Source organism: Gekko japonicus, unplaced genomic scaffold (assembly GCF_001447785.1).
Source record: "Gekko japonicus isolate JY-2015 unplaced genomic scaffold, Gekko_japonicus_V1.1 scaffold449, whole genome shotgun sequence".
NCBI lineage: Eukaryota > Metazoa > Chordata > Lepidosauria > Squamata > Gekkonidae > Gekko > Gekko japonicus.
Window position 1 is genome coordinate 746,431 of NW_015170287.1, and position 13,624 is coordinate 760,054.

Genomic DNA, 13,624 nt, shown 5'->3' on the forward strand with positions numbered 1-13,624 from the left:
AAACTGCTCTTTTTCAAGGACAGCTGTGCCAGAGCTTGTGACTGACCCAAGGTCACATCAGCAGGCGCAAGTGGAGGAGTGGGGAATCAAACCCGGTTCTCCCAGATTAGAGTCTGCACACTTAACCACTGCACCAAACTGGCTCTGAAGGTAAGTTGCAGCAGACATTTTGTGGCTGGCTCCACCTCTTGTGGCAGCCATTTTATGGCAGCACCCACTATGCTGTGTTAGAATTCCAAAGGTGCCCAAAGGTTCAGAAAGGTTGGGGAGTGACCCCTGTCCTAGTCCATGTCCAACATGCTAACTACCGTGAGCCAATCAGATTTTAAATGTCACCTACCTCCCAACACTCCTCCATGATGTAATCACAGCAGCAACAATCTAAAATGGCAAGCTGGAAGAGGAAAAAGCCCCTCTGGAGTTACCCCCCCCCCAGTGCTCCCTCAGGAGAAATGCCAGGCTAAAGAAGAATCACAGTTCTGTAATTCTCCATCCTCATCTATCAGCCCAGTGGAGCAGGTCTTCTTCCACTTCCACTGGATAGATGTTGGCTGCCTTACCGCATTAAAACAATTCAGGAGGTCATTTTTTACAAAGGTAATAGAGCTATATTATAATGAAATTGTTCAGTAAGATTCTTTAATAAAGGGAAAGGGTCTGTGGATTATACTACTGTGTACAGCATGTACCTGTTGCTGAATGTATTATCCCACTATGTAATATCTATGCATTGTTTAACATGTCATGTTACGGGATTTCTGATTTCTGCAGTCCTAACCCAATTGAATTGCTTATCAAAGCCTCCATCCTGCTAACTGCATTGCTTTACACTCTGCAATCTGCCTTGAGTACCAGTGAGAAAGGTGGGCTATAAAAATGTACATGAAATAAAATCAATGAACAGCACAGGGGGGTGATTCAATCGGTGGGGGGGGGATTATACAGCCTTCAATGGGCAGAATAAAAACTCATAATCACAGTGGATATTCAATACAAATAAGGGGAGGGGAGGAAAGCCTTCACACACTGCAGACTAGAGGCTTCTCCATTATGCCCTGAAATATTCTCTCTCCCGATACAACATTGAGCTAGATGGATCAATGGTCTGATTCAGTATAAGGCAACTTCATATCTTCATGTCCAACCTGACAAAGAGTTCTGGAGGAACTCAAAGGCTCTCTTGTCATATTTTGATAAGTCCCTGTGAAAAGGCATTGCACTCCTGTTGTATTTTTCAACACAGATCTGTTCATTTTATTATTATTAGATCTTAGTCGATTCAAAGTTCTTCACAGCCTTCATTTTGTTTTTCTTCACAGGAGAGGAATATGTTTTTCACATGGTATAAATGATAAGCGGTATCTGAGTCAGAGTATGTGCACAGATTTCACCTCAGACCTCACTGAGTTAAATCCAGTTCTCTATTTCACTACATTCAGTACCTGTCAATATATAAGATCGAAGGTTCATTACAGGATTTTAAGAGGCCTGTTAAACTCTGGAATAATGCATGTGCCATGACTGCACTGAGACAAGGCAATGTGCTATGTTCGCACAGGCCATATATTTTGCTTCCTCTATAACTAAAACATTTAGTGAAGGATGGAGAAGGGAAATAGAGTGGCCTTATTTATTGATCAATTTCTGCAGGCGCAGCCTTTCTCAGTTATCTTGATGGATAATTTCCAGGGCCTGATTTCCACTTCCATGGAACAAAGCTGAAATATAGGGCAACCATAATATCTGTTTGCAGTTGGGGCTTAAAAAAAAGAAAGAAAGAAAGAAATGTGTTTAAGCAAGCTTGTTGTCGATTTAGCACTCAGTTAAAAAGAAGAACCGTTGACAGCATTATAAAGTCTACAATTCATAATATTTTCAGGATCCTGATAGTCAAAACAGTCACACGTAGGGTGAATTGTTGTGATCAGACATAGATGTGTATAGCCGGCAGACTCTTCCTATTCAGGAAAGACTGTAAGTGGCACAACAAATTAACTGGGCAAAGATACCACAAGTATCTGCTGAAGGGAGTGCTGAATCTTGAAAATGTATACCATGGGAATCTTATTTGTTTTAAGGTGCTACTGGGCTCTTGAATCTTGTTCTTCTATACACACCAACACAGCTACCCACCTGAAACTGCATGCCAAGAAACCTGACACTGCAGATGTAATGGTATATCTAAGTTAGGAATCTATGTCTTTAGAAAGCGCAACCCAGTCTAGCACAAATCTCCCCCCACCCCTGGTTGGCAGTATTCTTCTCCAAGAGCACCTCAGTGCTGTCTGAACTGAGTTTTAGTTTATTTGTCTCAACTGAATAGAGGAAGATAAATCCCCATGTCCTTGGGGGAGGGAAGTGCTGTTTTGGATGAGTGCAGACCTCACCTGTCCCAAAAACAAAGGTCTCAGCACTTTAAAATTTGAAATGTTTTTATTACACTTGACCAAATTCAGTTCAAGTTACCATGAAATCACCCTGTTTCTAATGCAGCACTGCTGTAGTCATCAAAAATGTTATGATTTCTGGCATATCCTGATGCACTCCTGTGTAGTCACAGATAAATAAAACATCTAAACTAGTTCTTGGATCATAAAAGAGAGAAAGAGAGAGAGTGAAAAATCTGCTGTCTCTGTAGAATTCTGTACCAAAATTAATAGAAAAAAGTTTTGAGCATGCCAGTATCCACTTTATAGCTAGCCTTTAAAGAAGGACTCATAAAAAGCAGGAGTGCAATTGGGCAGTTCTGTCATATTGGCAACAAATCACAGGTTCATATAGCCGGTGCCATTGTTTCACTTTCAAGTGCTTTGTTTTTTATTCTTGTCTCAGCTTGAATCTGTAATGTACCTTTGCAGAACTTTGTGTACAGAATGCGCCACGAGCACGGGGATTTCTCCATCTGCCACAACCTTTCTAACCCAAATGTACATTGGATAATTGTGTTTTCTAGAAAACGATAATCGAGTGGGGACAATTTGCATAACTGATGGGCACATGCATATGGAACACCATCAAACATTGTATATAACTCACTACACAATACACAGTTTGAGTCCATCTTTAAAACTGACAAAAGTTTTATTCAAGGTCTTAAAGGGGCCACTGGACTCAAACTTTGTCCCGCTGCTTCAACACCTGAATCTACACAATACGCACTACACAATACAAGGTTTATCTCAAATTGGGATGACTTCTTCTCCCCCTTAGGGATGCAACAATGACAGGAAATCCTAAGTAAAGTTACACTATTCTAAGAAAAATGAATTCAATGGGCATAGAATAGTCATATTGTTAAGGCCTAAACTTGCATAATAAGGTTTCCCTTGCTCAAAAGCTAGTCGAATCCGACTCTAGGGGGTGGTGCTCATTTCCATTTGCAAGCCGAAGAGCCAGTGCTGTCCAAAGACGTTTCCGTGCTCATGTGGCCAGCATGACTAAATGCCGAGGTGCACACTGTTACCTTCCCACCAAAGCGGTACCCAGGGCTATTTTTGGGCAGGAACGGACAGTAACGGAGAGTTCCGGCTGGCTCCTGATTTGGCCACGCCCAGCAGGAACTCATTAGCATAATAGGCCACACCCAACAGCAGAAATTTATTAGGATTGGCTACATTAGGGGTGTGTGGCCTAACATGCAAAGGAGTTCTTGCCACAAAAAAAGCCCAGGGTTTTGAACACAAACAAGGGAAACAGTATAAAAAGCAAAAGGTGGGTGTGGCTGGATGACCACACTTCTGGTAACATGGGGGTGTGGCCTAATATGCTAATGAGATGTGCTATCAGGGGTGTGGCCTAATATGCTAATATGCTTCTGCTGTTGGGTATGGCCTATTATGCTAATGAGTTCCTGCTGGGCTTTTTCTACACCCCCCCCCCCTGGCAGTACCTATTTACCTACTTGCAATTTCTTGCTTTCAAACTGCTAGGTTGGCAGGAGCTGAGGCCAGAGACGGGAGCTCACTCCATCATGCGGCACTAGGGTATCAAACTGCCGAACTACAGACCTTCCGGTCTGCATACCCAGATATAAAACCTATTGAGTTCAGTAGGTCTCATTCCCAAGCAAATGTGTTTGAGATTGCAGCCTCAATTATAACACAATTGTAACACAAAGTAGTTCTGAATGGACTTAAAAGGGTGTAACTATTTAGGACTGCACAGTTGTTCAGTTCAGTTTTAACTGGACAACAGCTTTTGTTGCTAAAAAAAAGTTTGATTTTAATTTTTAATGTCAGTAATTAGTCACCAATTGATGGCGGAATCTTTCTTACAAGTGCATGTGGCCTGAGAGGCTATTTGGTGGTTGTTGTTCTTTTTTCCCTAAAATGGGGGTTAAAAGCAGCTCTGATGTGTGTGCAATGGTAGCTTAAAATTGTACCTATAACATGCATAGGTTAGGTTCAACCCCCTCCCCCCAAAAAATGCCCCAGATCCAGAAGATGGTTTTGTTTACTGCACTCATGGTTTATAGTAACAGACCTAATCTTAAAAAAATTAGCTCCACCTCTCATAAATGAAACCAGCGAAACATATGAGTTGCAGTTATTTTAATCCATTAATGTGGATTGTCAGGTCCCAGCATTATTATTTAAAACATTTTTTTATTCATTTAAAACATTTGTTAGCCATTTTTCTCCCTTGTGGGACTCAAGGCAGTTTACAATATAAATAAAACATTATAAAAAGACACAATAAAAACAACAATGATAAAACCCATAAAAGTCACAGGTTAAGAACTCCAATTAGGACTGCCAAACAGACCTAAATAAAATTATCTTCAGCTGCCTCTTGAAGAATGACACCGAGGAGGCCAGGCACACCTTCCTGAGGAGGTTGTTCCATAGTTGGGACTTGAAAAGTCAGGCTCACAGCTTGGGAGTGCTGCTTGATACAGCAGCCACCTTAGAAAATCAGGTGCCTGCTGTGCTTCAAAGTGCTTTCACCCACCTTCAGTTCGTTTGCCAGCTATGCCTGTTCTTGACTCAATCTGATATAGCCACAGTGATAGTTACATCTAAAGAGTCAGTTTGGTGTAGTGGTTAAGTGCGTGGACTCTAACCTGGGAGAACCGTGTTAGATTCCCCACTCCTCCACCTGCAGCTGCTGGAAGACCTTGGGCAAGCCATAGTTCTGTCAGAGCTGTTCTCTGAAGGGCAGTCCTTAAAAGAGCTCTCTCAGCCCTGGCTACCTCACAGGGTGTCTGATGTGGGGAGGGGAAGGGAAAGGTGTTTGTAAGCCACTTTGAGACTCCGAGTGAAGGGCAGGGTATAAATCCAATCTCCTCCTCTTCCTCTTCTTCTTGGTTGGACTATTGCAATATGCTCTGCTTGGGGCTTGAAGAGTGTTTGGCGGTTGCAGCCTGCTACTAAAACCATGTGACCCCAGTCCTACAGCAATTATTCTGGCTTCCAATCTCCTCCTAAACCCAATTAAAGGTGTTGATTCTTACCTTTAGCGCTACATGGCTTGGGACCAGGGTATCTAAAGGACCTTTTTCTCCCATATGTGCTTGGCGGGGAAACTAAGATCACAGGAAGAGGCCCTCTTGCCTGTCACATCAACCAAAGAAGCTCATCTGGTGGGTACATGAGAGAGGACTTTTTCATTTATTAGCCAGTGGAAGCCCCACAATTATGGAGCTACCTCCCCAGGTGTGCTTGGTCCCCTCACTCGTGATCTTTAGGAGGCAACTGAAGACAGTTTTATTCATGACGGCATTTGATTAGTTCTTCTCCATACCAGCAATTTTAAATGGTTGATTTTAAGAAGAAGAGCTGTTTTTTACACTCCATTTTTCACTACCCGAAGGAGGCACAGAGCATCTAACAATCACCTTCCCTTCCTCTCCCCACAACAGACACCCTGTGAGGTAGGTGGGACTGAGAGAGCTCTGAGAGAACTGTGACTGCCCCAAGGTCTCCCAGCTGCCTTCATGTGGAGGAGTGGGGAATCAAACCTGGTTCTCCAGATTAGAGTCTGCTGCTCTTAACCACTACAAACTGGCTCTGGAACTTCCAGTTCTTATGTATTTTATGCATTCAATGCTATTTATTATTATTTTCACTGTAAGCTGCCTTGAGTTCTTATAAGTTAGAAAGGTGGTTAATGAATGATTAATAAAATAAATAAATAATTCTATAAATTGCTGTGGAGATAAAGTGTGTGTCTTGCCATTATTTTCTTTTCTAAATTTAATAAAACAAAAAAGTGGACACTCATTGTGAGTGATGCATAAATTATAAAAGAAATTGCTTTATTTTAAAATGCAAGGTAGAAAAGTCTAAAGAACAAATAATAAAATGCAGATTTTAAAATGCCTTTGGATTAACCTTAAATTTACATCTAAACCTATTTCTACCTTGAGGCCATATGTGTCACCTATGGAACATATCAAGCAAAACTAGCTTAGTTAGCAAGTGATACAAGATCATCCCAGAAGCAATGCCCATGATATATTCCAGACTCTGTCATTGGAGAGAAACAGCCATGGAAATCAATTGAATGGAAGACCTGCTGAAAGCAAAGCTTATTGGCCAAAATGAACTGGTTGCTTCTGCAAAGTCTGGCTGTCTATAGATTCACCTTGCCCCTTTCAGCGAGTACAAAAACTTATGGATTCTACCTAATTACTCTACAACAGGAACCCTGAAGAATTCCACAGAGAATCCCACATCTGATCCCCGAGATCAACCTGTATAGGAATGTGTCAGGTGTGATTGGCATTTTCAGGGGTCATTTCCTGCGGGAGCGCACAGGAGCGGAGCTCCGGCAGTAGGGAGCCCAGGGGGAGGGCACATGCAATAAGCCCCACCCCCTGCTACCAGCAGCCCTCAGTTGGACCATGAGGAGCAAGAAGCAGCCAGGTAAATTGTACCCCCCCGGACCACCTTCAGGTACAAGCTCTCCCTCCTCTGTGAGGACAGATCTGCACATTCCCCCCCCCCAGCTAGCAATCCAAAACAGTCCAGTGGCACCTTTAAGCAAGTTTTATTCCGGTCCAAGCTCTCCCTCCTTTGTGAGGACAGATCTGCATGTTCCCCCACCCCCAATAGCTAGCAATCCAAAACAGTTCAGTGGAGCCTGAGCAGTGGGTGTTGCCTCCTGACACACTTCCAATGAGGTCAGGGGGTATGGCATATGCAAATAAGGTATGCTAATAAATTATGCTAATAAGCTCCTGCACCTCTTTTTCTACGAAATGACCCCTGGGCATTTTTAGCATTTTTACGCTTTTCCCATTTGTTGACACAGTGACTTATCAACCATTTTCTTCACCATTTCTCTTTCTTTTAAAAACTTCTATCCACATTTTGTGCATTGCCATTACGTAAAAGTTAATAATCATTACAACATTTTAAATCCACTTGAAGATTTGGATTCCCTGTTGAAAAAATGTTCAAAACAAGTGAACAAAAATCAAGAACAACTGTTGTTATTTCCATTCCACTGTGCTGCAATGCAGGAATGAGAAGTATTTGGTTTCAAATCACGATCAATGAGAAATTCAAAAGCATCCATGGAAAAGACAGAAGGTGAAAGCTGAGTGGAGAAACGGATAAAAAGATGATGCCTTCCTGTCTATCCAGGGCTGCCTGATGCATACGCATGATGTAACCAGAGGCCTTGAAGTGACAACTCTTATCATCCATTCAAAAATGGTTTTACATTTCATGGGAAAACCTTCAGGTATAATTTGACCTCGTTGAACCTATGTGCAGTTAATTATTCAGTGAATTAAACAATTAAATTTACAGTGGACATATACAAGGCATACCTAAGTCATATTATAGCTGTCAGCCCTTCTGGTTGCGGTTATTCAATAAAGGTCTTTAACATTTTCTTAGATTTGAATTTACCTTGTTTGGGTTGATAGCTGTGATGACCCAAACACACTGAGCATTACTGTCATACTGGAATGGGAAGTTTGGGGATGTGAAGATTCCACTGGGCCCCTGAAGATTAGATCCACAAGTCTTTACTGTAACAGAAGGAATAAAAAGCTGTATTAGTTATAACACAATATTTTATACATAACTTTTATTAAGATACTCATGGCTATTAGAATTACTGCATATGTCCAAAAATGGAAAAGGACTTCTGATATATTAAAGACTGATTTCTGCAGAGTCAAAGCACTGGGATGTGCCAGTGATCATCAACATTTCTTAGCCCAGACCCATCCTTTGGGCAAAGAAAGGGCACCACCACTCTGCCTCTCTACTTTGTATTGCTTCCTGTGAGCATTAAGGAGAATACAGCCCTCTGATTCCAAGTCTTAAGCAGTGTTCCCTCTGAGCTGAGTTAGTGTGAGCTGGCTCACAGTTTTTTAGCCTCCAGCTCACACATTTTGTCTTAGCTCAGGGAGGATGGCTCCAGAGCAAACTAATTTATGCAGCAGCCAAATTGCTCGCTCACAACTTTAATGCCAGTAGCTCACAAGACTCCACAGCTTAGAGGGAGCATTGGTCTTAAGTATGTACATTAAAATTATATATGGCATGGTAAGCTGTTAGTGCCTCAGACTTCACATACCATATATGGCTTTTTGGCCTTGAATCTTTAAGTCTCGTGTGAACCCTGTCTACCTTTCTGAAAAAGGAATAAACAAGGACAGGTAGATTTACATTTCACAAACTAACTGAGGTAAAGCTATTCTTGATTTCTGCAGGCTATTTTAACTGTCATTAGGGAATGGTAAATCCTTGTTTCATTTTTTAATGTTCACACATTAAATAATGCATGTAACAAACACCTTGAGCCAAACCAATTTATCGTAAGAATAATCACAAGTATATGATTTAGATCAGCAGAACTACTATCACACTTTATTAACACAATAAAACATGGTGTACATTTAAACCATACTTAGGTCTTGCCACTTGTAAATGAAAGATCAAATGTTCCCTTTTAGGATTTGCTTTTTTCATAAATATATCTGACAGCTGCTACTATTTGTATAGGATTTTAGATATTAGATGGATTGATATAATATATTCAGAAGGTGCATCCCACAGTCACTTTCTTATCTGCCATCTGTTATTATGTAGAAACGTCAGGATTTTAATAAGGAAAAATACATCTTATAAATCCAGAGACTACATCCCAAAACACAATAATGAAATTTATATTAGAGTAACTAGATGCACAATTTATGCATAAGCCTTTACATAAAATATTCAAACATTGATATCCTTGCATTATTACATTCAAAATAAATGTGTCGTTTTATCCATTAAAAAAAAATCAGGGGTTAGATGAGAGTTCACCACAGGAAAGTATACAGGAAGTCTGTTTCCTTATCTCTTTGCTTAATGGTTGTGATGAGATAGAGACGAATGCAAATTTAATAGCTACACATTCATCAGGAAGGATTAACTTGGGTGACTTTAGAGCAGGGATTTTTAACCTGGGGTCCACAGACACCCAAGGGGTCTGTGAATAGATTTCAGCAGATCCATGAACTTGGATGGGGGAAAACAAATTACATCTTTATTTTCACTAACTGCTAAGTGATATTTAGCATGCCCTTCAATTATAAATGCAGGTAACAAGCCACAGCAATATTAGCAGTACCTGTGACTTTGTCACCAATAGAAATCACAGATATTTTCATACCACATTACAGTTGTTGCAGATTATCTCAAAATATCATTTCTGCTCATCACTACTTGGAAATTATGGTAGTTATTAGACCTGTCGCTAGATTGCATGTGATGGCAGTCTTCCTGCCTACAGATGCTTGTGCAAAGTAGATGGCCAACTATTGGGGAATTCTGCGCCTAGTAGTCATTCAGCCACCGAACAGTGAAGTCTCGAGTTCTCACACTGGTGACCCAGACATCGACACTGCTTTCCAGTATTCCCTATCTGCAATTGTTTATTGATCAATACATGGAAGGAAATGAGTCATTTTCATTGTTTGTTAAAGTTTTGCAAAGCTGGACAGTTCAAATAAGAATTGTTAACTCTGTGTAAGGCGATGAAGCCTTCTGTAACATGGACAGGCGTGTAGGCTATGAGTGTAAAAGTTCAAATAAGTTCAAACTGTCATTTTTAATGTGTTAACAAAGAAACACTCAGGGCTATTTTTGGGCAGGAACGCACAGGAACGGCATTCCGGCTGGCTCCCAAGTTGACCACGCCCAGCAGGAACTCATTAGCATAATAGGCCACACCCAACAGCAGAAACTCATTAGGGTTGGCTACATTAGGGGTGTGTGGCCTAACATGCAAAGGAGTTCCTGCTACAAAAAGGCCCTGGGTTTTGACAACAAACAAGGTAAACAGAATAAGAAGCAAACGATGGGTGTGGCTGGATGACCACACTTCTGGTAATGAGGGTGTCTGTGGCCCAATATGCTAATGAGCTGTGCTGTCAGGGGGTGTGGCCTAATATGCTAATTGGTTTTGCTGTTTGGTGTGGCCTATTATGCTAATGAGTTCCTGCTGGGCTTTTTCTACAAAAAAAGGCCTGGAAACACTTATATTACTATATCACAATTAAAAAAAAAAATTTTATAACTGTAATTCAGTATAATTGGTTTTCTTCATAATTGTATGCATTTTATGTTATGCATTTACAAACATTGTTCTGAGAAGTGGTCCATAGACTTCACCAAACTGCTAAAAGAATCCATGGCACAAAAAATTGGTTAAGAACCCCTGCTTTAGAGGGGGAAAAGTTCTATAAGTTTATCTGGTTGAATAAATATTATGAAATAAAACATGCATTCAATTAATAAAAAAAGAAAAGAAACGAGACTGTAGTGACCATCAGCGGGGACGAATGGAATCATTATCAAAGATTTGTTATCTAATTCATTTTATTACAATGAATGTTATAAAAAGTGCAGGAGGGTAATGAAAAATAATTCACACTCATGAACTGACAATTGATAAGTTTTTGAGATACTGGATGTAATCAAGGCAGGGTGTTAGGTGAAAGAAATGTGATTGATATCAGTGTTACTTCCAAACAGATTTATCTGGGATTGAGAGACGAGATGAGAGCTCAAAAGACCTTGTTGTGCTCTAATTATCCAGAAGCTCCTTTGCAACCTGCACTCGACTCCTCCAAACATAATTTCTCCATATTTCTAAGCTATGCTGATAATTACTGAGGTATAAAGACAGTTATTGGAGATCTTGTTTGGCAGCCTTATTATTAGTTACAAGAATAAATGACTGATAATAAAATGAAAATGAAATTGGACTGCATTAAAAAAAAGGAATTCTAAAAAAGCCTACAAAAGCTAAACCATTTCTTTAAGAAATACCGTCACATTCTTATGCCACACTTTCAGGGAGCTTAGGGTAGTGTTCACTGTTTTCTGTCCCACATTTTATCTTCAAAACAAACATGGGACGTTGGTTGGGGGGGGGAGACTGACCAGTAAACTTCAAAGCAGAAGAAAAAATTGAACCTGGGTCCCCAGAAGTACTCACTCTAACTACTGGCCCACAGTGACTGTAATTCTCTACCATTTGTCATTTTCATATACTCACACAAACCCCAGCTGTTTAAAGTCTTTGAAATCTAATGGCATCATGTACTTTTTGATAGTTTTTTTTAAATAAATGGAAACAAGATAACTTAAATGATGTCATATATTTTCATAGAGTCTACATCATGGACTAGTTTCCATATAATCAGATGCATGAAATGTATCTACTGTTGGCCAATATGGTCAACAGCCAATGGAATGCAAGAAGTACAGTCTGTGACATGTTTATACAAAGCTCAGATGCATACAAGGTAAGAACAGTGACTATTCACAACATCGTGATTAGTTAATAACACAGACTTGCTAGCCTTGCTAATCTAACACCTGTAGTGTGAGAAAAACACAGAATTGTCACCTTTTTGTGGTTTCAGTCTTTTTATTTCTATGCAACAACTTTACTTTTTTATTTTTTTTATCAAAATATTTTCCAGGAAACCCTACCATCTTTATCAATGTACATTAGAAAGGTATCTAAATATTTTTTTAAAAAAATAATTAAATGTTGTCCCTTATTTTGTCACACCAGAACATAATAAAGATTATACAATTTTCAACAAAATTATCTGTGCAAAACCGGTATTTCTTGGAGTTCTCTGATAGTACATTAATCCCAGTTGGGACTTTATGCAGCTATCAGCTCATTTAAAAATACTGGAAAGATCAGATCTTGGCTCTCTCAGTGCCATCTGTTTTGATGCTTATTTTGATGGAATGGGGAAATTCACTAAGAACACTAATTGTGCAATATGTTTATAGGTGTGAAAAGACAGAGGTGAAACTTGGCTCATTATAAAAGGACAAGATGCCATCTTAATGAAAAGGTGTTATGGCATGTGTGATGGACTGCACTTTTAAAGCTTAGAAATTCTGTATAAACAGGTAAAGGACTGTGAAGTGTTAATTATTCACAGAGCCAGAGAGCCTTGAGTGACAGGCTGGTCCAAGGGATCTCATTGGTTAGCATTAGCTGAGCAGAGAAAGACTTCTGAATTGGATGCTGAGGAGAATTCAGTCTGATTCCAGCTCTAGCTGAGGAGAGTCAAGTACTGACAGTCTCAGTATTCAGCCCTAACTGAGAGCAGTTTAACACAGACAGGAGAACTGGGGAAAGTTGGCAAGGATGAGTGGGTAGTTAGATGGTGACCCACATTCTGGCCAAAGAAAGGGGACAGATCTTCTAGTGAGAGAAGAATTTCCCTACCCAGTCAAACATGGAGGTAGCTCTGAAAAATACAGAGATCCCTGGTCTGGTGTGGTTAGAAACTGCCTTTGGAGACCTTTGGAGTCAGTTAAAACATCAAGACCAATATTGGCATTTCAAGAGAAGGGGTTTGGGTACTGGATAGAGTGTACCAGCCTTCTGGAAACTGAAAGAGTAAGAGAATACTCATATAAAGTGTACTGGAGTGTTTGGGAAAACACTGGGGAAAAGCCTCTTAACATAAAGATTTTAAGTAACTCTTAATAGCTTTAAAAACTCTCATTAAACTGAATCATAAGAACTAAAATCTGTGCATGCACTGATTTTACCTCAGGAATTCCAACCTCTGATTTCACCTGACCTTTCTCCTCTATGTTGAAAAAATGTTTCATTAATTTGGAATATAAAAACATCTTGAGTGCCATTAAAGGGGGTTCCCAATCCTTCCCACGGTTTCCTGGGCTGAGCAAACAGCCAAAATATTATACTGTGACAGGGTGGGACAGCCAGAGATCTTCAGCAAAAAAGAAAACACATTACTAGGGTCAGGGGTCTTTTAGTAGAAAAAGAGCTGCAGGAGCTCATTAGCATATGATATGCTAATGAGCCAGTAGGTGATTAGCATATGCCACGCCCCCTGACATCATCTGAAGAGGAAGCAAAAGGGGGGGAGGCATCTTCAAAAGCCTCCCCTGCCCTTCCCCAACTGGCTTAGGGGGGGGAGCAAAGAGAGAAGGGGTTTAAAGTTTAAACCCCTTCTCACTAGAGTTGGACCACAGAAGGAAGAAAGAGGGAAGGAAAGAGAGAGAGGAAAGAAGGAAGGAAAGAGGGAAAGAAAGAGAAGGAAAGAAGGAAGGAAAGAAGGAAGGAAAGAGGGGATAAAAAGAGAGAAGCAAAGAGGGAAAGAAAGAGAAGG

General features: G+C 40.3%; 1 protein-coding gene across 1 annotated transcript in view; it reads right to left on the reverse strand.

Annotated features, from left to right (window-relative positions):
- The window catches only part of CSMD3 (CUB and Sushi multiple domains 3), a 796,050-nt gene that overhangs the window by 423,366 nt on the left and 359,060 nt on the right, over positions 1-13,624 (reverse strand). The window contains exon 11 of the mRNA XM_015417873.1: positions 7,860-7,981. Within this exon, the coding sequence (XP_015273359.1) occupies positions 7,860-7,981 (122 nt within the window). The remainder of the gene's footprint in view (positions 1-7,859; positions 7,982-13,624) is intronic.